This window comes from Nilaparvata lugens, chromosome 3 (genome assembly GCF_014356525.2).
Source record: "Nilaparvata lugens isolate BPH chromosome 3, ASM1435652v1, whole genome shotgun sequence".
NCBI lineage: Eukaryota > Metazoa > Arthropoda > Insecta > Hemiptera > Delphacidae > Nilaparvata > Nilaparvata lugens.
Window position 1 is genome coordinate 78,896,595 of NC_052506.1, and position 25,598 is coordinate 78,922,192.

General features: G+C 37.4%; 1 protein-coding gene across 2 annotated transcripts in view; it reads right to left on the minus strand.

The window, feature by feature from the left end:
* Positions 1 to 25,598, minus strand: part of LOC111046757 (cleavage and polyadenylation specificity factor subunit 1) — a 77,926-nt gene that overhangs the window by 46,161 nt on the left and 6,167 nt on the right. For both annotated transcript variants that reach the window (XM_039424729.1, XM_039424728.1), the window contains exons 3-11: positions 22,555 to 22,769; positions 21,479 to 21,846; positions 16,964 to 17,214; positions 12,663 to 12,844; positions 10,953 to 11,112; positions 8,737 to 8,843; positions 6,770 to 6,943; positions 4,135 to 4,278; positions 1,654 to 1,761 (exon numbers count right to left, since the gene is read on the minus strand). In XM_039424729.1, coding sequence (XP_039280663.1) covers positions 1,654 to 1,761; positions 4,135 to 4,278; positions 6,770 to 6,943; positions 8,737 to 8,843; positions 10,953 to 11,112; positions 12,663 to 12,844; positions 16,964 to 17,214; positions 21,479 to 21,846; positions 22,555 to 22,769 — 1,709 coding nt within the window. The remainder of the gene's footprint in view (positions 1 to 1,653; positions 1,762 to 4,134; positions 4,279 to 6,769; positions 6,944 to 8,736; positions 8,844 to 10,952; positions 11,113 to 12,662; positions 12,845 to 16,963; positions 17,215 to 21,478; positions 21,847 to 22,554; positions 22,770 to 25,598) is intronic.

Sequence of the window (25,598 nt, forward strand, 5' to 3'; positions counted from 1 at the left end):
CTATTCTGGACAGATATTCAAAGAAGCACTAGATGAAGAAGAGGAGGAAGAGGAAGGCATCTCAATAAATGAGAAGAAGTTGAGTAATATAATATATGCGGATGACACCATCGTGTTTGCTGATAGCCCACAAGCACTGCAACGACTTATCAACAAAATAGCAAGAGTTAGTAAGGAAAATGGATTGGACATAAACATACAAAAGACCAAAATTATGGTTATCAGCAAAAACAAGATTTACAACATCCAGCTATTCATCAACGATCAGCCAATAGAGAGAGTAAAACACACCCCACATACCTGGGAACATGCATTAATGAGAACTGGGATACAACTCAAGAAATCAAATCACGAATAGCCAAAGCCACAGCCGCCTTTAACAAAATGAATAAACTCTTCAGAAGCCAAGATCTTACTCTTGTAACAAAGGTGAGACTTCTGAGATGTTACATCTTTTCTGTTTTCTTGTATGGCGCAGAATCTTGGACACTCAATAAAGACATATCCAAGAGAATAGAAGACTTTGAAATGAGACTTTATCGAAGAATGCTAAGGATATCATGGACTGAATATGTCACTAATGAAGAGGTACTGAAAAGAATAAATAAACAAAGGGAAATTATGAACACTATCAAGATCCGGAAACTGCAATATCTGGGCCACATCATGAGGAACGACTCCAGGTACTTTTTACTCCAGACAATCGTCCAAGGAAAAATCGATGAAAAAAGAGGTCCTGGAAGGAGAAGAATATGTTGGCTGCATAAGCTTAGAAAGTGGACGGGAAAAACATCAGCTGAACTCTTCCGCATGGCTGTGGACAAAATAGGCTTGCCATGCTGGTTGCCAACATCCGAAACAGATAGGAACCACAACAAGAAGAAGATGTTACACATTTCAAGCCGATTACTATCGACTACTGTCTAGTATTACTGTTTCGTGAGAGTGTAAGAAAGGCGCAGTATGAGAAACTGCCAACGTCACATAGCATCACAAAAACGAACTACTAGGACTATCGGTTTGAGTGAACAGTGAAATTTGGAACATATGGGATATATTCTCATGTTATCTCTTTTCTATGGTATGACTTGATTATTCATGGTGACTATCGAGTTATTAAGAAAAATGAATTCACCAAGTAAATAAATTATTCATTCAATTGATAAATGAATGAAAAAGAGGTAGCTGGTCATACGAAGCAGATAGAAAAGGATAGCACTGTTTGCTTTGTCTAATGATAGACAAGGATAGCAACACCAATGCTAATCAAATACTATAGTTAGGTCCACGTTATAATGGCAGTGGAGAAAGATAGAAAAACGTTGCCGATCCTCTGTCTTGTCAATGCCTTCTATAGACGGTAGTTGATACAGGTTTATTGATGTATCCCTGTACTTCTCGTTTAAAATAATCAATCATATTTTATCAAGCAAGAAATTATATTTTTAAATTATTTCATGATGAATTTTCATAATTGAGATGAAATATTTTATCAATTAATTATTAATTCTACATTGTTAAAAGACAAAGACAGCGAGAAAGAAATAGCACTATCCGCTTTGTTGACTGATAGACAAGGTTAGCAATACCATTGCTAATTAAACCCTGCCATTATAACGTGGACCTCACTATAACAATATAACGTGGTCATACCTGAACAATGTATTTGTTGTTTCCCAAATTGCCAGCGTAGATGGTGGGTCCCAAAGTGTTGAACCCAGAATGATCCAATTCGTTGATTTCCTGCCCGGTTTGGAGTATCTGAAAGGAAGCCACAAATTAAAACTACAGTTTTATGAATTACAATAATCAAATCATTCCTTTATAATACAATAGAGATTACATATTTTATACGAATGATAATTCTCACATTATCCATTGACATTAATTGCCCTACACAGGGTTCGGAACTATAGTGAGATCCACGTTATAATGACAGTTGAAAAAGATACAGCGTTGCTGATTCTCTGCCTTGCCACTGCCTTCTGTGAAGGGTAGCTGATACCGGTATATCAAATGCGAGTGCTAAACTCAAAACTATATAAAAGGCTTCCTCATGATACCTACTAGAGACATGACGGACTTAGGAAAATTCAGAGGAATGTTAAAGAGGCTATTACTTGAAAGGCCATACTAATCTGTGAATGAATTTCTGCAGGAGTAATATTGTTAATTAATAGTAAACGAAAATTGCAATTAAATGCTGTGAATCACCTAGAAGACTTCTGCTACTGCAAATATTGACACAGGGCAAACAGCTAGATGGAAATTCGATGAGCGCTACTATACAAAGTAATATTTAGTAATATTGTTCCTTGTCTTTGATTCAACCCAGACCCTTGCACATACCGGTACGTACTTTCGACTGACTGCGTTAAAAAAAGAACAATTTATGTGACTATTGTATAATAATATACAGTATTTTATCATTGTGATGTGTTGAGAACCTTCCCAATGTTGCTCTTTTTCCACTCATTCTCTGTCTAATCATCAGATGTTCAAGGTAGGCGCACACAGATCGTCATCGGACGGACAGCACGCATCGGACGGATCGGATGATTAGAATTGATGCATTGTTTTCAATTGGAGTGCGCATAACTATCCGCACCGCATCGTATAGGTATGCGCACTCCAATTGAAAACAATGCATCAAATCTAATCGTCCGATGCGTGCCGTTCGTCCGATGACGATCTGTGTGCGCCTACATTTAGGATGTAATTATAAACTGAATTGAAATGTAATATTGTCTGGTTATTCTTAAATAAATGAAAACAATATAAAAACTTCTAGTTGCCTTTATTAAAAACTTTAGAATATTTTAACGAACAGTTTCGACCATAGGTCATTTTCAAGTTAAAATGTTAACTTCACATTTGAAGTAACTTGTGAGTTAGTAACTTAGAATTTAGAATTCTAACTAAGTAAGTAACTTGTAATTTTGTAACTTGTAGTACCCTTTATTAAACACTTTACAATATTTTAACGAACAGTTTCGACCACGGGTCATTTTCAAGTTAAAATTTCAACTTGAAAATGACCTATGGTCGAAAATAGTCGTTAAATTATTTTAAAGTTTTCAAAAAAGGGTACTAAAAGTTGTTATATTGTTTTCATTAATTTGAACAAAAGTAGCCCATATAAGTGAAGTGATATTATGAACTGGTTTTTCTTGTTTAAAATAATCAATTGTATCTCATTCGGCAAGAAAATATAGTTTTCAATGTTTTTATATTAATTTTTCTCAATTGAGATTGAATATTTTGTTAATTAATAATATTTCTACATTGTTTAAGACCGATATGGGAATCTCCAAACAAACCAGCCTTATAATTAAAACACTTTACTTTCTGTAATTCTTATATTTTTCACTGCATGGTTGCAAAGTATAGTTCTAGTAAGATTCTTGTTTATTTTCAAATAAAGATGAACTTTCGTTTATGCGTAAACTTGCGCAGTCGACGACGACGACAAGCATTGTTGACATTCATATTGTCCAAATTTCAAGTGTACTAAAACAACTGATCAAATAACTTTTCATTATTTGTGTTTATTATTCGAGAATAATTAATAGTATCAAAATATTGCCATTTGAAAGTATAAACTCAACCTCCTCGATTAAAACATAATTGAACATAATCTTTTAGGTTATTTAGACAAATTGAAATCTACCCAATCTGGAATCATCACCCTGTCGTGGTCGAAGACGACATTTACGCACAAACGAAAGCCCAGCTTTAAGCTTCAATGAACTCTAACGCTGGGTTTTCGTTTATGCCGTCGTCGATCACGACAGGGAGAGAATCTCAGATTGGGTAGATTTCAATTTGTCTAAATAACCTGAAAGATTATGTTCAATTATATTTTAATCGAGGAGGTTGAGCTTAGGCCTATACTTTTTTACACTTTTAAATGGCAATTTGTTGATATTTTTAGAAATTTTTGATTATTGAATAATAAAGAAAAACAATGAAAAGTTATTTGATCAGCTGTTTTAGCACACTTGGAATTTGGACATTATGAATGTCAACAATGCTTGCCGTCGTCGACTGCGGAAATTTACGCACAAACGAAAACCCAGCTTAAGATAGCAGAATTGACAAAAATGTGTTGAATATTTTGGTGAATATAGTTACCATGGTGGATTCAGGTTGACTGAGTATCATGAAGGCATGTGCTGCGTCGTGGCCTTCACTCTCTCTCTCTTTTCCTCTCTCACTCGTCGACCCAACCACAGTCCACATGTCCGTGCAGCCCGGCAGCTCGAAAGTTGTCACCACCTGCATCATAAATCAAATCAAATCAAATCAAAGTTTATTCATCAAAAACAATTACAATACTTATTTGAATACTACAACATTTAATACAAATAGAACAAATAAGTTTTATGCATTGAATAATTTCTTAACAGGCATAGATAATTTGATCAAAATCGTTGGAGCCTTTTTCGAGAAAATCTCGAAAAACCCTGTTTTTGACGATATTTTTGCCATTTTAGCCGCCATCTTGAATTGCATTTGATCGAAATTGTTCGTGTCGGATCCTTTTAGTGTAAGGAGAGTGTAAGGAATGTCCTTTTCACATTAGTGGAGAAGTTAACAGACATAATGTATGAGTATGGGGAACAGAAAACCCGAGAGAGACTGTACAGCATATACGCGATTCTCCTAAAGTGAACGTGTTTTGCGCTTTATCTTGTGAAAAGGTTTACGGGCCTTTCTTCTTCCAAGAACCATCAGTAACCGGAAGAATTTATCTGGACATGTTAACCGAATGGTTAATGCCTCAACTCCATGAAGATAGTTGTAACTTCATTTTTGTACAAGATGGAGCTCCGCCTCACTGGTACTCAGACGTCAGAGGGTATCTGGATGAACATCTTCCTAGACGATGGATCGGGCGTGCAAGTGAGGAAAACGTTGTGTTTCAGCCGTGACCACCTCGTAGTCCGGACCTAACGCCCTGCGACTTTTTCTTGTGGGGCTATGTAAAAGACAGAGTTTTCGTACCACCGCTTCCTGTTGATATCGATGATCTTAAACAACGAATCACAAATGCTCTTGCTACAGTTAACCGTGAGATGCTTAGTCGTGTGTGGTCAGAATTTGACTACCGTGTTGATATCTGTCGTGTTGCAAATGGTGCACACATTGAACATCTGTAAATTTTCAATAAAAACTTCAAGAATTCTTCTATGTAATCATGTAAGTAATGATCTAAACTTTTAAATAATAAATTCTATACAAGCTATTCAAACTGTCTATTTCATTTGTAATCACCCGGTACTTCCCTTTCTATGGTAATAGGGCAAGGAAAGTAGCAACTAAATGGAATTTAGTAGGTACTATATGGTAAAATAATGTAGACCATCTTAAGACCGCTTGAGGTTCATCATATTTCTCCATAATCTACAAGCAATTTGGCAAAGGTTCGGGGTTAGAAGAGTATAGAGCTATCTATTTTGTCAAATGACAGGCAAAGATAGCAAACCGATGTTGATAAGGTGCTACAATAAACGAATGACGCATCATCACGTCTGAACTCTCAACTGATTAACTTGAAATTTTGCATAAAGATTCTTGATTTACCGAGGTTGGTCATAGGTTTATCTCATTGTCATTGATCTATTAATTCTAATTGAATAATTAAAACAAATTTATTAAATTTGTGATTCAAAGTTCATGCAATGATGAAAGCCCAACCTAACAGACTTTCCTGTAAGTGATACAATATTGTATTTATACCTAATCTATACTATATATTATAAAGGAAGGAATTGTACAGGATACGAAATACAAGTTTGACGCATCATCACGTCTGAACTACGAAACTGATCAACTTGAAATTCTACAAATAGATTCTTAATTCACCGAGGATGAATTAATCCTATTTTCAATATGATTTGTAGGCCTATTTTCAGTTCTTCAATATATCAGTACGTCATGTTTTCAGTTTGTCTAGTTTTCAATTCGTCATGCTTCGAGTTTCTTTTACTTTGCTTGAGACTGTTCATAGATAAAAGATAGTATCATAGCCACCTCTAATACAGGTATTAGAGGTGGCTATGATAGTATTCAACGGTTTTACCTTCTATGTTCTTATTGTTCTTCAATCTATATATTATAATTTATTCTTTTTCTATATCTGTACTATATATCATATTATATTAAGCGAGCAATTTCTGTATTTTTCATATTTATATCTGGTTATTTATGTTCAACGGATCTCGAAAACGGCTCTAACGATTTTCACGAAATTTGGAACATAGTAGGTTTATGATATGAAAATTCGATTGCACTAGGTCTCATCCTTAAGAGAACTCGCTGAACGACATTAAAAGGATAATTCATCCTTGGCTTAAGCAGCTGTGGATGGTAAAAAAGTGAGTGAGCGAGTATGTGAAAATCAAAATATCGCATCCCCGAAATTCATAAGATGACATATAGCAAGCTGTGAAATATAAAAACAATCATTTTAGAGAATTGTGTACTGTTTATCAATAAATAAAAATCACGAGCGAAGCTCGGTGCCCCGATATTCATTTATGAAGGAATATAATACTTGTGCGCGATACAAAGTACATGTTTGCCAACATCACGACTGAACTGATTATCTTGAAATTCTACTCTTGAATTCGACTCTTAATTTAACGAGGATGGTTATAAGCCTATTTTAAATTCTCCAAGATTTCAGTAGGTCAAGTTTTTAATTATACCCTTGTGGAGGCACGGTTTACCTAGGCTAGTATCATTTAAATATAGTTTGTCTGACCTGAGGCCTGAGAGACCGTTGCAACACACAGAGTGCGCCATTCTTGCCGTATCCAGAGGTGGTGACCAGCTCTATGTCCGGGTCGGGGTTATTGGAGAACTCCTCCGATAGGAAGGCCGGCTCACCCATTGACACGTTGCCACATGGACCGATGTTCAGTATACTGTCACACACCTACAAATTTCATTAATAAAATATTAAAACTGATGAAATATACCGGTTGTTTAAAAAAAAATGACCCAATTTCAACAGTTATATTCATTAAAAAAAATCGTGCACACAAACCAATTTTACATCAAATTACTCACAGTATCAAGTTTATGATGATGTATTTCAAGTGTTCTATGTGCCCTCCTTTTGAGGCTCGGACGACACCTAGACGGTAGCAAAATTCATTGCAGACTGTTCGCAAGATGTCTTCTCGGACTGTAGCTACTGCATCAGTTGTACTGGCACAGTATACATACAGTATGGAAACTTGGATAGTACCCTTGCGCGAAAATCCGCCATCTTTTTAGGAAGTTCCGCATTGTAATAGTATTGATGGGAGGTTCGGATCACTTTACTGATCCGGATCATTTGATCTCGTTCACTGCCGCGAGCCAATCAGAAGACCAGGATTGGAACTTCCTAAGGTCACGTGACGTGTCTAGTATTTGCGTCATGTAAAAAGCATTGGTTAGATAGGCGTTTGATTGACAGTTTCCATTCTGTACCTATTCTGTGGTACTGGTTTTTAGCTCCTCAAGTTGTTAAATTTATATTCATTGTTTATCGAATAACAATGAACACACTATCACCAACAACCACCAAACTTGACCTCAAACTAAACTGTGGTAAACAAACCCTGTGATTTCGTTTGTAACAACAGCTGACCTTAAAATTGCTAGTGTCAACTGACTTATGAGCCACTCTGTATATTTAGGCGAGGTGGGACCTTCCCGTAAGGGACCCCGAAGCCATACAAATTTACTTTTATTGTAGTCTATATAGCCTGGTTTTCACTAGTAGAGTTAGTGGTCGAGTAATTCTACCGAGCTAACTCTACTCTACTCACTTGGTCGAGTAGGTAAGTTGGTTAGTCGTTAGTAGTTGGTTAGTTGTTAAGTCGGTTGGTACTTACTTGGCTTTCACTAAAATTGAGAATAGCAGTTAAGCCTGGTTTTCACTAGTTAATCCAGATTTCACAAGTGGTCGAGTAACTGGCATACTAACTCTACCGAGCTAACTCTACTCTACTTACTTGGTCGAGTAACTGTTTTCACTATAATTGAGAATAGTAGTTGAAGCGCGTTGTCTAGTGAAGAGAACTAACCTTAAAAACTACTCTATTCGATTCTACTCTACTAGCTCGAGAAGGGGGAAGGCAAGTGGTAGAGTACTATCATAGAGAAACAATAGCGTAAGTAGATATCCCATGGTATAGGGCGTTTATGTCGCAACTTTTACTGTTATCTCAAGCCGATTACTGTCGATTTTTACTGTTTTGACTGGGTAAGAGTGTTTGAACGGCACAATATGAGAGACTGCCAGCGTTATAAAGCTTCACAGGAAAGAATTACGTGGACTATCAGCTTGAGATAACAGTAAAATTTGCAACATAAACGACCTATATCATGGGATATCTGCTTATGCTATTGTTTCTCTATGGTACTATCCCACGGTGCTATCCCACTCTACTCTACTAAAAACTAGTACTCTACCATGACTACTCCATCATGAACGTATTCATTGGGAGAGTTCACAAGATAGTTAGTACTTGCCAAGGAAACTCTACCACTAACTCTACTAATGAAAGCCAGGCTTATAATGTCAACTACAGCTTGGCTAGAGTCATACAGTCGTCGCTTAGGAAATGCACCTTAAGAATTTGAATGATTTATTTATACTCCAAACACTAATACAATAAATGAATAATTCAATTAAAAGTCCAATCTCCATTATTTATAGAAAATATTTCAATTTACCTCGAATATGTAGGATGCAATTTGCATAGAGGTTTGTGTTTCACTGCCATACACTTCCAGTTCATCCAGATCGCGTATTTCAGTGACGTCAGACGCCATCCAATCTCCTAAAATAAGAAAGACAATATTAATAAAGGGCTACATTTGATTGCCGATTCCATATTCTTACATTCAATTTGATAAAGGAACAGTTTTGGGCTCTAAGCCTGTTGTTCCTTCCCCAACCATTCATAGTTGAGAATGATATTATATCTATCAATGTATAAATAAATACGGATTTGATATTCTTCTAAAAGTCTATCCCACTGATATGATAAAATATATCATATTATTCGTTTAATAATAATTATTTACCCATCAGAATTCGAATAGATGAAATTTCTCATCAATTTCCATCGGTAAACTGGCTGGCCGCTATGGCTTAGAATAAAATGATCTCTGCTATCCAGAGATTGTCAGTTTAGTGTAAGGGTGAACCATACCTGACTAGCAATTAGGAGGTACCGGGTTCGATTCCCGGACTGGTAAATAAGTTTTGGATAGTACTGTCCACCGCTCGTAACTTGGCTTCTGAGGTCTGAGGCGTAGGGGGGAAATGAATGAGTGGCGACATGTTGTTGACGACTCGGTAGTGTGACTACAAACTGTGCTCACTAATAAAGCTATTCACCATTCAGCTTTCAGTTTTGTTTCCACAGCTGACCAGAGTAAACGTCGAAATAAAGGCCCATATGAATAAAACCAGAGCAAATGCTCATGAGCAAGAGCATGGAGCATAAGGTTTTGCTCATGAGCAAAAGGTAGAAGCAAAAGCATTTGCTCATTTTTATATGAATAAGCTTTACCTTATACTCTTACCTTAAGCTCCTGAACTCTGGAGCAAATGCTCACGTATTTTAGAGATTTTTCATCAGCTGATTCGCTTTTGTAGCCTTAGTTTGTTTTTATAGCTCACGGAAGCGCTAAATATGCAAGTAGGGTGCACCGCTTGTGTTTGCGTCGTCTGCTCTGTTTTCTATTTATGAATAGAGTTTTAGGTTAGTTGAGTTTAGAATTTTGAAATAATAGCGTGAAAAAATGTCATCTCTATAACAATCTTCAGCATATTCTTAGAATATCGTAAAATAGACTAATTATTATGAACATTTTGAATAAAATAGGTATATCAAATACAAAACCTATGGACAGTTTATTTGAAACTAGCAGGTAACCCGTGCTCCGCAAGGGTGCTATTAAAAGTTCAAGTTGAACAGTTGTGTAGTTCAGACGTGATGATGTGTCATCCTTGAACTTCCTCCCCGTACGTGTGTAGGCCTAGGCCAGTTCTTTCCTTTATTATAATATAGATATGGGAGTACAACAGTTTTAAGGAAAGCCTGTGTTGAATCCTCCTGCTTTTGCTTACCATGAACTGTTGATATTTGATATTTAAAGCATCCAGTGACCTCCAATTAAAGGGGTATAAGGACTTGTCATGTCGATTTTAAAGTTGAGTCATTTTACTTTTAATTGATAAGAGCATTGGAGGATGAGTGATTACCGTTGAAATGCTCATTAAACTCACATATCGAATAGAAACAACATTTAATTAGCTCTTTTGCAATTCTCTTCTTAATTTTTTGAATTCAAAAATTTTTATATGTTTAGGCAAGGCATTGTAAAGACTGATACCCAAACTCCTAGCCCCTCTAGCGAAAAGAGTAGTGCGATGATGATCATCTCTAAGATGATGGCGTATCTTTGTTTCGAATAAATGTATGCCGATCCTCTTGTCATATCGCTCTCATTCTTAATTAAGGAGATACATTCATACATGAAAACATTGAGAAGAGGAAGAATACCAGCTCCTTGAAGAATGGCCGGCAGCTTGTTCTCACTGTTTCACTTACCATAACTGTAATGGCCGACTTTTGAACTCGTTGATACAAAGAACATGGTTAATGAACCATGTATCATGGTTGATGATGATACATGAACCACGATATAATTGGTCTTACTTATAATTTATAAAACATCACTAAAAACTATGAAATGAAAGAGACACTACATACCGCATTCTTATAGCATGATAATGATACCTTGATTATGGAATAGAAGGAACAAAAAATATTTCAACTTCAAACTATAAAAACGAAAGAGCCGCTATAAATTTTACAATCTCATGATATGTATACCTTGGGTATGGAATACAAGAGTCAAATTATCTTTCATCTTACCCAAAGTATCCAGCTTTTTCTTCTTGGCCGGATTCTGGGATTGTGAGCTTTCGATAGCTCTCGGCTCAATCAGGTTCAATTCCTTCTCAGTAAACCTGAGCAACAGTGAGTTTCCAAGACGGGAACCGAGGAACAGATAGTTCTCCTCACAAACACAGATCTGGAAACAGAAAAAGTATCAGTAAGGTGGAAACAAAGTGGATCTGCAAAGGTAGAGTGTATCAGATCAGGTATCAAAAAAAAATCTGGTGTGGCGCACTCACACAACTTTCCTTGCCGTTATGTGAATTGATCACCTGACGCTAGTGTTCACGCGCATCTCAAGTCTACTATTTAAAGATCTGAGCCAGCTGATGACTGGACAATAACGCGAGGTCTGCTATCTCTTCATAGTGAATAATTTAATAGAATCAACAGTTGTCAATAGTTTGCAATAATTGAATAATCACATTTTCTCGAATTCCGAGCTTATTTTCAATAGTTTTTGACAACAGTCTCGCCATTTTAGCCGCCTTCTTGAATTGCATTTGATCGAAATTGTTCGATATGAACATAATTTGTACCCCATTTCTGATATAAATTGAGGTACCTTAATTTTTTTCGGAAAGCAATACTTTCCTTACCTATGGTAATAGGGCAAGGGAAGTAAAAAATCTGGTGTGGCGCACTCACACAACTTTCCTTGCCGTTATGAAAATTGATCACCTGACGCTAGTGTGCACGCGCATCTCAAGTCTACTTGTAAACAGAGATCTGAGCCAGCTGGTGACAGGACAATAGCGCTGGAGACACACGAGGTCTGCTATCTCTTCATAGTGAATCATTTAATAGAATCAACAGTTGCCAACAGTTTGCAATTGTAATAATCACATTTTCTCGAATTTCGTGCTTATTTTCAATTGTAGGTGAAAATGTTACTGGGCATTAATTGTAGAGATTTTCATACTCAATCTTTTTCACTTGAAATTGTATCTGAAGCCTGATAATTGGGAATCTAAAATCAAACTTTGCATAGATGGGGCGGAGCTCCTGGTATTTTTACAGATATGAGACTTGTGGCAGTTGATAGAGCTTATCAATGACTTTTCTAGGTATAAATTTGATCAAAATCGTTAGATCCGTTTTCGAGAAAATCGCGAAAACCCCTGTTTTTGACAACAGTCTCGCCATTTTAGCCGCCATCTTGAATTGCATTTGATCGAAATTGTTCGATCTGAACATAATTTGTACCCCATTTCTGATAGAAATTGGGGTACCTTAATTTTTTTCGGAAATCAATACTTTCCTTACCTATGGTAATAGGGCAAGGAAAGTAAAAAATGGTAAATGTAAGTTTTACTTATTAATTAGTTGTCAAAATGAATAATATATAAAGGTGCGTACAGACTTTCGCTCTGCTCCGCAACCGAACGTCACTCCAGCAGAGCGATTGATGATCGACCGGGGAGCAACAGTGGTTCGACCGGGGAACGCGAGAAGATCTAACATCTTCCGTAACGTTCATGATGGGTGCGCGGGCGGAGCGACTGTGGTACGATGGAGGAACGAGGGCGGTACGAGGGCGGTACGAAGGCGGAGCGTGCTCGGTGCGCGTTGGAAGTGCGTATATGTGTACGCAGCTTTACACTTTCAAGGTTTTCATTTGATTCACCCTCGTAATTCTACCAAAACAATCCAATAAGATTGAATTTAATAAATAAATTCACTCACACAAGTAGTCAAGACACTGGCAGCAGCTTTCTCCAGATGAAAACTCCTGACACTGCGCATGCTATCGGAATAGAGAGTTAGAACATAGAGTTCACCTCCCTTCAGTGAGATCACAAGTCGTTCGTGTGAAATGAAACAGGCCTGTGCGCCCTCCAGCGTTATCTTCACGTTCTCTTGTGGCTCTGTGAACAAAAATAAAATGTCACGACATTGAAATACAATATTATAATCTAAAGAAGTCACTAAACTAAACCTCCATATCTATGTGTGAACACGCCCATAAGAACCAATGTTAATCTTTTCTGTAAACTCACTGAGAATGAACGTGGTGCTGACATCGGTGACCGAATTGAGACTGACGCCGTAGGGTGGAACACTCTGGTTGAAGTAGATGAGTGTGAAAACTCCCATAAAAAAGTATCATATTCTTTCCCTGTGAACACTCTCATAAGAAACAATGAGTTCGTTCTGGAAACACGTTAAATGGTAGATTGTTCCAGTTCCAGTGGTAAGTTGTTACATGTCACGTGACTTGTACCTATAACGTTACTGGTGCAGAACTAATTGCTCCCAAAACCTACAAAATCTTTGAATTGAGACTGACGCGCACTTTTGAAGTTGCTTTCCACCAAAGTGAGTATATATTAGATCCGTAAATGAACTGTGACATGGGTAGGATTTAAGTACTTATTTTATTGATTGATTTTTTGTGTGTTTTAGATTTAAGATTTTTCAGGAGATAAGACTTTGATATTAAAATAACAATTTCCGTAGTTGGACTATAGTGAGAAAATATAATTGAGTAAGTAGTATTATTGCAGCGACAATAAGATTCTGCTAACTTATGTCTAAACGACTCTGAGAACCAGCAAATTCAGGGATATTTGCTAGTTCTCACGGATGAGGTGGCTCCACAAGGCAAGGACACGGCGGATTTTTGGTAGCCTGTAGATATTCTCACAGAGGAATACTGCAGACCTGGCAAGTACCCGCTTGCCGAATCATGTGAGAACCGACTCTTCCAATAGCAGCAGTTAGGCCTTCTGGAACACTAACGTGGAGAGGGGGAAGTTTTCCGGATGGAAAACCTGCAGTCGTTGAACAACCGAGATACCGAGCGGATCAAAAACCATATTGCAAAAAGTTTAGTTAATTTTCCGGCATCATGAGATACGTGAGTGTCCTGTGTTTTGGGATTACCAGTGGGAGTGATAGCTGTGGGTAAGTGCCAAAAATTTCTAGCTCATTATAAAACATTTCCACCCGACCGAGACCCTAATTAGAGATGATCTTGTTGTAGTAAAATTTCTAGTTCAGAATCTTATTGGCAGGTAGTTTTTGTAGGAATAATATTTTGATAAAATGTACTGCATATTTCGTTCTTTAAATTTCAAGTAATTGGCATAATAAATGAGAAATTCTTTAGGTAATACAATATTGTTGTCTATCCAGTTCCCATGACACCCTTGAAGTAATAATAAGATATCTTCAACCTCCATCAAGGGCGGTTACAGAACAAAGGCTGCTTTACAAACTTACCATCTTGAGAAGTGTGCACTCCTTCCACTTCATTATTCTCAAATATTATTTAAAGAAAACTCATTTAACGAATGGTTAGTTATAAAACACCATTTTGTTGGTTATGTATTCTGTGGCTTTGCTATGGAGGACCAACAATCTATCAGCGCATGCGCAGACGGATCATCCTATCGACCAACGACCGCTCTTCGATTGTGGTACATTGTGAATGCACCGCAGTTAGTGGTGAGTGCGAGGCAGGAATAATTTACCGGTAACTGGATTTTGGAACTTTATGGCTCAACTCACACTCACGCGACTCAGGTCGAGAAGAGACTCGACTCTAGTCGAGAGCATGTGTTTTCAAATGGTGACGTCGCGGAGACTAGAATCAACTGGTCTGAGTGTCACCATTTGGAAACACATGCTCTCCACTAGAGTCGAGTCTCTTCTCGACCTGATTCGTGTAAGTGTGAGTTGAGTCTTACTGTTAAAATGGTTCCCATGAAACGTGAAACTTTTTTTGTCATAGTCATTCAATTTCAGCTGTTTTACATGTATGAAATCAAGCCGGTAAATAGCTGATAGTAGAACAAATAAACATATTATGATTCCCATTACAGCATACTAGACTGTAATAGAATCATATGTTTTCTTTACAGTCGAGTATGCTTCCCAGTTCAAAAAAAAGGAACAGCAAAACTGCTACAAAAAAAAACGCCTTTTAGCGTTCCAGGTGAAAGTTTTGTCATCTACAATCAAGAAATTCCTGATTCGGAATTTGTAAACTAGGGGCATCAAACAAGACATATGGAGAGATCGAGGCAGATGTTGAGTGCGGGAAACGGCCGGGAAGGCTGTAAAACCCCGCGTATAAGGTATAAGGTTATGTAGTAACTTCTGCATAAGCAGGTAATGTTTTCTATTTCCAAATTATTCTTCTTTAGATCATTATTACAAAAAATAGCGTACATTACTTGGACGTGAATTTCTCTTGCAGGGCTTGAATGAAATTCTAGTCTCGGCTACCGCCTCGTCTAGAAACATCATTCTTGCCCTGCAAAGGGGCCCTTCCCGTCCATGTGACGTAAAATACTATTACCGCTAGTCACAATGTAGCGCTTGGAACAATTTACCGTTTCCCAGATAGATACAATGTTAATACTTTTTTGTAAACTCACTGAAAATGAATGTAGTGCTGACATCCGAGACCTCGTAGGGCGACACACTCTGGTTAAGATAGATGAGTGTAAACACTCTCAAAAGAAAGTATTGTATTATCTCCATATCTATGTGTGAACACGCCCATAAGAACCAATGTAAACTTCCTGTAAACTTACTGAGAATGAACGTGGTGCTGACATCGGTGACCGAATTAAGACTGACGCCGTAGGGCGGTACACTCTGGTTAAGATAGATGAGTGTAAACACTCCCATAAGAAAGTATTGTATTCTCTCCATATCTATGTGTGAACACGCCCATAAGAACCAATGTTAATCTTCCTGTAAACTTACTGAGAATGAACGTGGTGCTGACATCGGTGACCGAATTAAGACTGACGCCGTAGGGCGGTACACTCTGGTTAAGATAGATGAGTGTAAACACTCCCATAAGAAAGTATTGTATTCTCTCCATATCTATGTGTGAACACGCCCATAAGAACCAATGTTAATCTTCCTGTAAACTTACTGAGAATGAACGTGGTGCTGACATCGGTGACCGAATTAAGACTGACGCCGTAGGCGGTACACTCTGGTTAAGATAGATGAGTGTAAACACTCCCATAAGAAAGTATTGTATTCTCTCCATATCTATGTGTGAACACGCCCATAAGAACCAATGTTAATCTTCCTGTAAACTTACTGAGAATGAACGTGGTGCTGACATCGGTGACCGAATTAAGACTGACGCCGTAGGGCGACACACTCTGGTTAAGATAGATGAGTGTAAACACTCTCATAAGAAAGTATTGTATTCTCTCCATATCTATGTGTGAACACGCTCATAAGAATCAATGTTAATATTTTTGTAAAATCACTGAAAGAACGTGGTGCTGACATCAGTGACCGATTTGAGACTGACGCAGTACGGCGATACACTCTGGTTGAGGTAGATGAGTGTAAACACTCCCATAAGAAAGTATTGTATTCTCTCCATATCTATGTGTGAACACGCCCATAAGAAAGTATTGTATTCTCTCCATATCTATGTGTGAACACGCCCATAAGAACCAATGTTAATCTTCCTGTAAACTTACTGAGAATGAACGTGGTGCTGACATCGGTGACCGAATTAAGACTGACGCCGTAGGGCGGTACACTCTGGTTAAGATAGATGAGTGTAAACACTCCCATAAGAAAGTATTGTATTCTCTCCATATCTATGTGTGAACACGCCCATAAGAACCAATGTTAATCTTCCTGTAAACTTACTGAGAATGAACGTGGTGCTGACATCGGTGACCGAATTGAGACTGACGCCGTAGGGCGGTACACTCTGGTTAAGATAGATGAGTGTAAACACTCCCATAAGAAAGTATTGTATTCTTCCCCTGCCACTGTATGAACACGCTCATAAGAATCAATGTTAATTTGTTAGTGAACTTACTGAGAATGAACGTGGTGCTGACATCGGTGACCGAGTTGAGACTGACGCCGTAAGGCGGCACACTCTGGTTGAGGTGGATCAGTGTGAACACTCCCATAAGAACCAATGTTAATCTTCTCCGGCCACTGTGTGAACACTCCTATAAGAACAATGTTAATCTTTTCTGTAAACTTACTGAGAATGAACGTGGTGCTGACATCGGTGACCGAATTGAGACTGACGCCGTAGGGCGGCACACTCTGGTTGAGGTAGATGAGTGCGTTGACGGCCATGATGAGTGTGCCGCCGAGGGGCCTCGCCACGGGCACCACCTGGGTGCAGTCTAGCGGCAGATTGGTGACCGACCAGATGACCGGGTGCACTCTCTGCTGGATGTTCAGCGAGATCGCCACCATGCAACAGGTGTCCTTCCGAACTGCTATGCGTCTGCAAACACAATTATTAATTTATAGTTTTCTTTGAAATTTTGAAAATGTGTACGTTCTGTGTACAAGTAAGAACTGAGGATTACTAACAAAACACATCACCACCAAGTGTTTACTTTGCAAGATTTTTTATTAGGATTCCAATAAAGATTGTACGCAATCAAAAGCCATGCTCAGATCACATAGGACGAGATATGCCTAAGATCCATCTCCTCAAATGCTTCAATGGTGTAATTAACCATTCGTATAGCTGAGAACGTTGTGAGGTGATTTTTTACAAGTTGCTTCTTCATAGAATATATGAAATTCACTATAATTATTGCGTAGCTATATTATGGACTGCTCAAATTATTAATACGCTGTTTTTTTTGTCTTAATAATGCAGTGGAATAATGCATAACCTGCTTGCTCTGACTTCACACTTCAAGTTGACCATACAATAATTTTTTACTATATTAAGGTGCACGTTATAATGGCAGTGGAGAAAGATAGCAGAACAACGTTGCCGATCCTGTGTCTTGTCAATGTGTACGTTCTGTGTACAGTAAATTGTTCCAGTTCCAATCGTAAATTGTTCCATCACGTGACTAGTGCAAAATGTTCCCATGGAACGCCATTTCAAAATCGTTGGTTCAAGCTTTTGGCGCGCACATATAAAGTTGATTTACACTAAAATGTGTCGTTTACTAGCTGCGTGAATGAAGAAAGGCTGTTTTACAAACCTACCGTCTAGAAAAGTGTAAATTTATTTTATTCCATTACTCTCAAATTTTCTATGAAAATTGAGAAAATATGAAAATATGAAAAATTCATATAATGAATGGCTATCAAACATCATATTGTTGGTTATGTATTCTATGCTATGGTAAACGAACTATCAGCGCATGCGCAGAGAAGCAAGCAGACTACAATGATCGACCAATGAGAGCTCAGATAGTTGGAACCTGTTGGAACTGTACCAGGTCGGACATTTTACCACACTTCGACTGTGGGGCAAAAAGTTGGAGCTGGAACAGGATTCTGGAACAGAATCTGTCAAAATTCCTCCCATGGAGCGTGGAACATTTTACTTGGTAAATTGTGAATCGGACAATTTACCACATTCCATGTACACAGAACGGGCCCAGTGTTTAGTTGGGCTGTCCACTGGAACCGATTTCGTCTGTTAGCATCGGCGGTAAACTACCGAACTCGTCCGAACGATCCCCCATTGGGATAAAGAAAGCTATAGATGCTCGTCAATTGCAACAGGTTCATATACGTGCACGTCACTGCATGGCCGATCAAGTTTTCGATCCGAATTGAATGGTTTCTTGTATTTTTGCTGTTCAAGTGAAATTTTTGAATGTATTGGTTTTGGAAGAAACAATAAAGTTTTTGAATTGAAAAAGTTTTTTGAATGGGATTTTCTAACTCTATCCGGCCTGATTCGAGCTGAGACAACATCATCCTAACCTAAAAATTGCTGAGACAACATCATCCTAACCTCAAAATTGTTTTACAGTCTGGTCTTTTTTTGTTTTTTGAACTTGTTCTGTTTTATAAAGTTTAATTAAAGTTTTCAAGTAAAGTTTAAAAATTGCTGAGACAACATCATCCTAACCTCAAAATTGTTTTACAGTCTTGTCTTTTTTTGTTTTTTGAACTTGTTCTGTTTTATAAAGTTTAATTAAAGTTTTTAAGTAAAGTTTAAAAATTGCTGAGACAACATCATCCTAACCTCAAAATTGTTTTACAGTCTTGTCTTTTTTTGTTTTTTGAACTTGTTCTGTTTTATAAAGTTTAACTATGGACAATGAAAAGTTGATAAGTTTGGTTCAAGAGCATGTTCCATTGTGGGATATGCGAGACAAATGATATCATCGTCGTGATTTTCAAAGGAATCTGTAGACAAAGATTACTGAACAAATTAGGATCTAAAGGTAAGATTATTGTAATTAATAACTAATTGAGTGGATATATTTATTCAATTTTCAAAATACCAATATAATCATTGTTTATGAAAAATTTTGGTGGCTATGATAGTAGTTAATTCAATATTCAATAGTTCAGCCAACTACTGAACTAGACTGACGTAAACGGTTCCAATGGACGACCATATTCGCATTCGGCCGAGTTAACGGCTGGCAGATTTGTCCGATCCAACTGCCGAACGGATCGGTTGAATACGGTTCCAGTGGACGGCTACTCTTAGATGATGATCCGATCAGTCATTCATTAATTTATAGGAGGTAATGCCGCATCTACATATTGGCCCAGTCGCTGACCCAACCTACAATGTGACCAGTGCCCAGCGTTGACAAACCACGCATCCACACACTGGCGCTGGTTGACATTGGCCTTTATTGGGCCAACATGTTAGTAGATGCGGCTTATGGTTGACGTCATACCTATTCAATTCTATCTATTTACAGCCAACAATACAAAAAATTGTAAACAAGGCAAAGTCAGAATATATAGTCATACAAATTTTTGTACGAGTAGACATTTGAATAGTTGATATAAGCACATAAAAGTAACATAGAATCCTATTATATTAAGCGAGCAATTTCTGCATTTTAATATTTGGTTATTTATATTTATTTATGGTTATTTATGTTCAACCGATCTCGAAAACGGCTCTAACGATTTTCACGAAATTTGGAACATAGAAGGTTTATTATGATATAATATAAAAATTCGATTGCACAAGGTCTCATCCCTGGGAAAACTCGCTGACGGACATGAAAAGGATAATTCATCCTTGGAAAAACCGATGATAATTTCGTCGTCTGTCGATAACAGAAAATGCAAGGTGAATTATTTCCAGCTGTGTAATCAATCAGCGAGAAATTTTATCTAGCTAAACAAGTGTATTGACTTGATCAACATTAATCTGATTTGTTGACATGACATGATAATCCTCTCAAACTAGAGTATATCAATTTACGAAATTGGTCATTATTTGACAATTTAAGTGATTGGCGAGTGTTATTTTGTTATTCAATTTGGTTTGTAAATAATCTAAATTAGAACTTTTTTGCTTTCAAATTTTTGAACTGAAAATTGAACCAGAATTCAAGTAAATTCAACCTACTTTCTGGACTATTTATAGTGTATAAATCAAAATTCGGGGAAGAAACAGTTTTGGGCAGTGCCTGTTAGTCCTTCCCCAATCATTTTAAAGAATTGTGTTCGGTTTATCAAAAGTCAATAAATAAATAACAAGCAAAGCTCGGTGCCCCAATATTAATACACATAATAGGCTAAAAAGTTATATGGTCTAACATCTCCTCAATCGAATGAATAAAAATCCCTATCTTTGAATAATTTAGAAATTGTTTACTTGAATGATTTAGAATTTTTATTACGGGTACTTTCAGCGTTATTTTGCGTTTTTGAGAGTCGTACCCGCCCGGAATTTACGCTCTCTAGTATAGTGCTCATGTATATAGCATCTTAGATCTAATTGCTTTAGGTTGTCTTTGATAAATGTCAGAGCCGGAAACGAACAGACAAAATGACTGCAGCAACCGAGTAAGCAGGCTTTAGGCCCGCCGCAAAGTACACCCACGCTAAGCCCACGCCGTGAGATGTTTTGTAAGCCATTGCTTTAGAACTATTCATAATCAATCAGCTGACAAGTGAATTATTCATTGCATGTTTTAATATCAATATCGGGGCACCGAGCTTTGATCGTTATTTATTTATAAACTATCGATAAACAGAACCATATCTCTTATACTATAGATAGAGTAAGCCATGACAGAACACAATTCTCTCAAATGATCTTGTTTATATTTTACAGCTGGCTGTAAGTCAGCTTATAAATTTCGGGGATGCGATATTTTGATTTTCCACAGAATCACTCTCTCACTTTTTACTATCCACAGACGACGAAAGTCTCAGCTATTTCAGCCAAGGATGAATTATCTTTTTAATGTTGTTCAGCAAGTTTTCCCAAGGATGAGACCTAGTGCTATCGAGTTTTCATATCATAAATCTACTATGTTCCAAATTTCGTGAAAATCGTTAGAGCCGTTGAACATAAATAACCAGATATAAAAATATAAACAGATATACAGAAATTGCTCGCTTAATATAATAGGATTACACAGATGTCTAGAGAAGCCTGGGAATGGTTCACAAAACATCCCACGGCTTGGGTTGCTTTTCGTGGATTAGCGTGGGTCTACTTTGCGACGAGCCTTAGAATTGGAGTAGATGAGACCATGTAACACAAATGAGTAGAAGAAAAAGATGAAGCAATAGAAGGAATCACTCACCCAGGAAACGTTTTGACCGGCTCATACAGTATGACCAGTGTCGGTTCATAGTAGCCGTGCAAGAACTGTATATCGATCACATTGTCCATCTTCTCCTCCAGATCTTTCAGTCGAATAGTATAGGACGCGAGGACAGGCGTCCTCGCGCCGGACGACTTTGCTTTCGGGTCTGACTTGTCGGCGGCGTCGCCACCGGCACCAGCGGAACCGGAAGCGGAAGCAGCGGCACCGGAAGTGGCAGCGGCTGACGACGACTCGCGCCGGAAGGGAAGCACCACCAACTTCCGGCCGTAGACTAGCATGACTGCGCATCTGCCTTCCGGGTCCACGCGCACCATCGGGATTTGAAAGTGTTGAGTCCAACCACCCTGCACACAAAATATACATTCAGTGAAGAAAATAATCTTAATTTCAATTTCAATTTATTAAAAACACACAAAACAAAATAACAAGAATACTTACAAAACAAATAAAATACAATAAAATGTTACAAATATGAAAAAAACCATGGGCTTTGTGGTTGGGTGTGTTGGAGAAGAGAAAAAAGAGAGGAAGATACCTAGCCAACTATTGTTTCCATGTAATAGGCAGGCAAAGAAGAGAAGAGAGAAGTGATGAGGAAAAAAGGGAAGGGAGAAATGGAGGGGGGGAAGGAAGAAAACAGAGAAAACCGAGCAATTAAGACAAAAATGTATTATTCATTTCGATGATTATGTATTTACTTAATATTGCAGTTATTATTGTATTAATAATTTGAAGTATTTCAGGTGATTTTGTATTTTGTATTTTTGTATTTTGGCAAAATAAAGATTTTGATTTAAATTGATTTTTGTAAATATTCTGCAATATGAATGTATTTATTCTATTAGCTTACCTTACTTCATGTTTTTGTATTTCTATTGTAATGTATTTGATTGACGATGCTTATTTCTTTTTGTAGAGTTTTTGTAGCAAATAAAAATTCATGGTTCTTGATTCTTGATACTTTACACGCATCTCAAATTCAAGCAAGCTCGACTAATGTGAACCCTACTTTACCCGCATCTTGAATTCAAGTAAGCTTGACTAATATTTACCCGCATCTCGTCATCCTCGAAGTAGTGCAAGGACAGCGTTCGCAGGTCGTGCGCGTCCAGGTCGTACTCGACGACACTGAGTTTGGCGTCCTTGAAGCTTATAAGCAGCGAGTCGCGCTGCGAGCCGGGCAGCGACACTGGCTGCATCGACATCACATTGCCGAACAGCTGATACGACGCCAGGCACTCCAGCTTCATTTTCGGCGGGTTCAGCTCTGCCACAGAAACAAAACCACAAATGTTTTGACTTTATTCATTCATTGAACACATTACAATTTACAATATCAACTCTAGTCACATGAATAAGAATGGTCAATGAATAGTGAATAATATAGTCAATCCTATACTATTAAACGAGCAATTTGTAAAAATGTGGTTTATTTCTTCTTGAACATTCTACATTGGATTATCAATATGTGTCTGGAACACGACAGTTGTTACAAGGTTACATGTCGTGGGTGGTTGCGAAGTCACTAAACACTCCTCCATAGCAGATGGCTCCTTCTCTGGGTCGAGGCATTTCACGAAAAAAGTTACACGGATACAAACCCTGCATTTTCGCAGGTTTACTCTTCTCTTTCCTGTCGCGATCCTCCATAAGATCGTCCAACCAGGACTTGTTAGAAGCTGCTTTGTCCATTGCACAACTGATGATCTCGTCATAAACGTCCATAGGCAGGATCTCATGGACAGGCTTCAGTTGGCCAATTGGAAGCGGACGATCGAACGGAGGCAGAATGGTTTGCTTTTGCAGAATTACCTGTTTAACAGAATTTCTGTTCATATGTTTAATATCGGGGCACAGAGCTTCGCTCGTTATTTATTTATTGATAAACAGAGCACAATTTTTCAAAATATGATTGGGGACAAACAGGCACAGCCCAAAACTGTTTCTTCCCCGAATTTTGATTTATACACTATAAATGGTCCAAAAAGTAGGTTATGTTTCATACACTTCGATCCAGGTCCAATTTTCAGTCAAAATATTTAAAAACAGAAAAGTTCTAATTTAGATTGTTTACAAACCAAATTGTATAACAAAATAACACTCACTAATCACTTAAAACTGTAAAATAATGATTAACTTTGAATATTATTATATACTTTAATTTAGAGTGATAAACCATGTCATGTCAACAAATCAGATTATTTTGATAAAGTCTAATAAAATTTCTAGATATTTCTCGCGAGATACGGTAAGCTGTTTGAATGATTACACAGCTGATCTCCCACACAGGCATACGCATCTTCTGTTATCGACAGACGACGAAATCTGTTCTTCCAAGGATGAATTATCCTTTTAATGTCCTTCAGCGAGTTTTTTCAGGTATGAGACCTAGTTCAATCGAATCTTTATATTATAAACCTACTATGTTCTGAATTTCGTGAGAATCGTTAGAGCCGTTTTCGAGATCCGGTGAAATACAAACATAAACATCTAAACATCCAAACATATGAACAGAAATTGCTCGTTTAATAGTATAGGACCGGATATATATATATATATATATATATATATATATATATATATATCTGTTTGTGACCGGATCTCGAAAACAGCTCCAACGATTCTCAAGAAATTTAGAACAATGTAGGTTTTTTTATGATATGAAAATTCGATTGCACAAGGTCTCAACCCTGGGGTAACTCGCTGAAGGACATAAGAAGGATAAATACGTCCTTGAAAAAACAGCTGGAAATTTTGTTGTCTGTCGATACCGTAATGGAAGTGAGTGAGCGATTGCATGTTGGGTTATTCCTCAGCTGATCTCACGAGAAAAATAATCCAGCAAGAAAATAGTATATTTCGCACCTAGAGCAGAAAAATATATTTTTCCGGCTCGAAATCAGTTTTCAAGTCCGAGGCCGTAGGCCGAGGACTAGAAAAGATTGAGAGCCGGAAAAACATTTTTGCACGTGGTGCAAACGATATTTTTCGCCACACTACAGGTATTGCTGACAAAATAAATAAAGAATACAAAATAGAGAATACTTGTTATCGTACCTATCTCTTGATTTTAGAGGTAGAAGATTTGCAGTCAGGATTTCAGATTCTTTTAAAATTTCACTTGGAATATCACGGGCGTCGTCATCTTCAAGCATTTTTGAAAATTCGGAATGCGCTAATCAACAATAAATAATTATTGAATAAAAATGGTTGCGAAGCGAATGCTGAATTAGTTTGATTCGAAATCATGGCGACTTCAGATAAGTGGACACTCGCCTGATCTAGCGGATGACTCATTAACTACGGACTTCCATGAGCGGCTGGAAAGTGAACACTTTCTGGCCTTGACCGGAAAAGAAACCCTTTTCTGACGTCAGACGAGAGTCGTCTGCAAACAAGGTCTTTCAGATCTACATAGGGACTGGAAAACAGCTGCTTTCTGTGCAGTGTGGCGAAAAATCATTTTCGTTTATTTCTATTTTTTTAGAAAACATGTTTCCTTCAGAAAGTCTAAGATATCAACTAGATTCTGTTAGTTTAGAATAGTACATAGTATAGTAACAAATATTGTAGCAAACATAGTATATCATTCTAAATCGAATTCATAGTATATCTATTTGTAATTGATGATGTGTTTGTTTTTTGAAGTGTGAATAAATTGTTATTTCGATGAGTGATAGTAACTTAACCTAGATTTTGATTTGGACTGTAGTATAAATTTTAAAAGGGAAAGTTTTGGGCATAAGCCTGTTGTGTCTTCTCATATATCTGTAAAAATAATTGTACGACTGACAAAAGGAATTAATAAATATAGACTATAAATTCAATCTATCGTTACAAATGTGCTATGCTTTTACACTCCAGAGAGAAAGTCGGTCCCCCGATGTTACATATTACATGTTTGGAATTTTCTAATTAATTGTGAATGATTTAATTTAGTTTAGAAGTATTTTTTTAAATTTAAACATGATTTTTGTGTGTTTTGAATTGTAAATTGAGTGTGTAATTGATGAATGTTAAGTGACACAAAACCTAGCTACATTTGGATTGTTGTATAAATTAGAATTGGAACCGTTTTGGGCTTATAAGCCTGTGG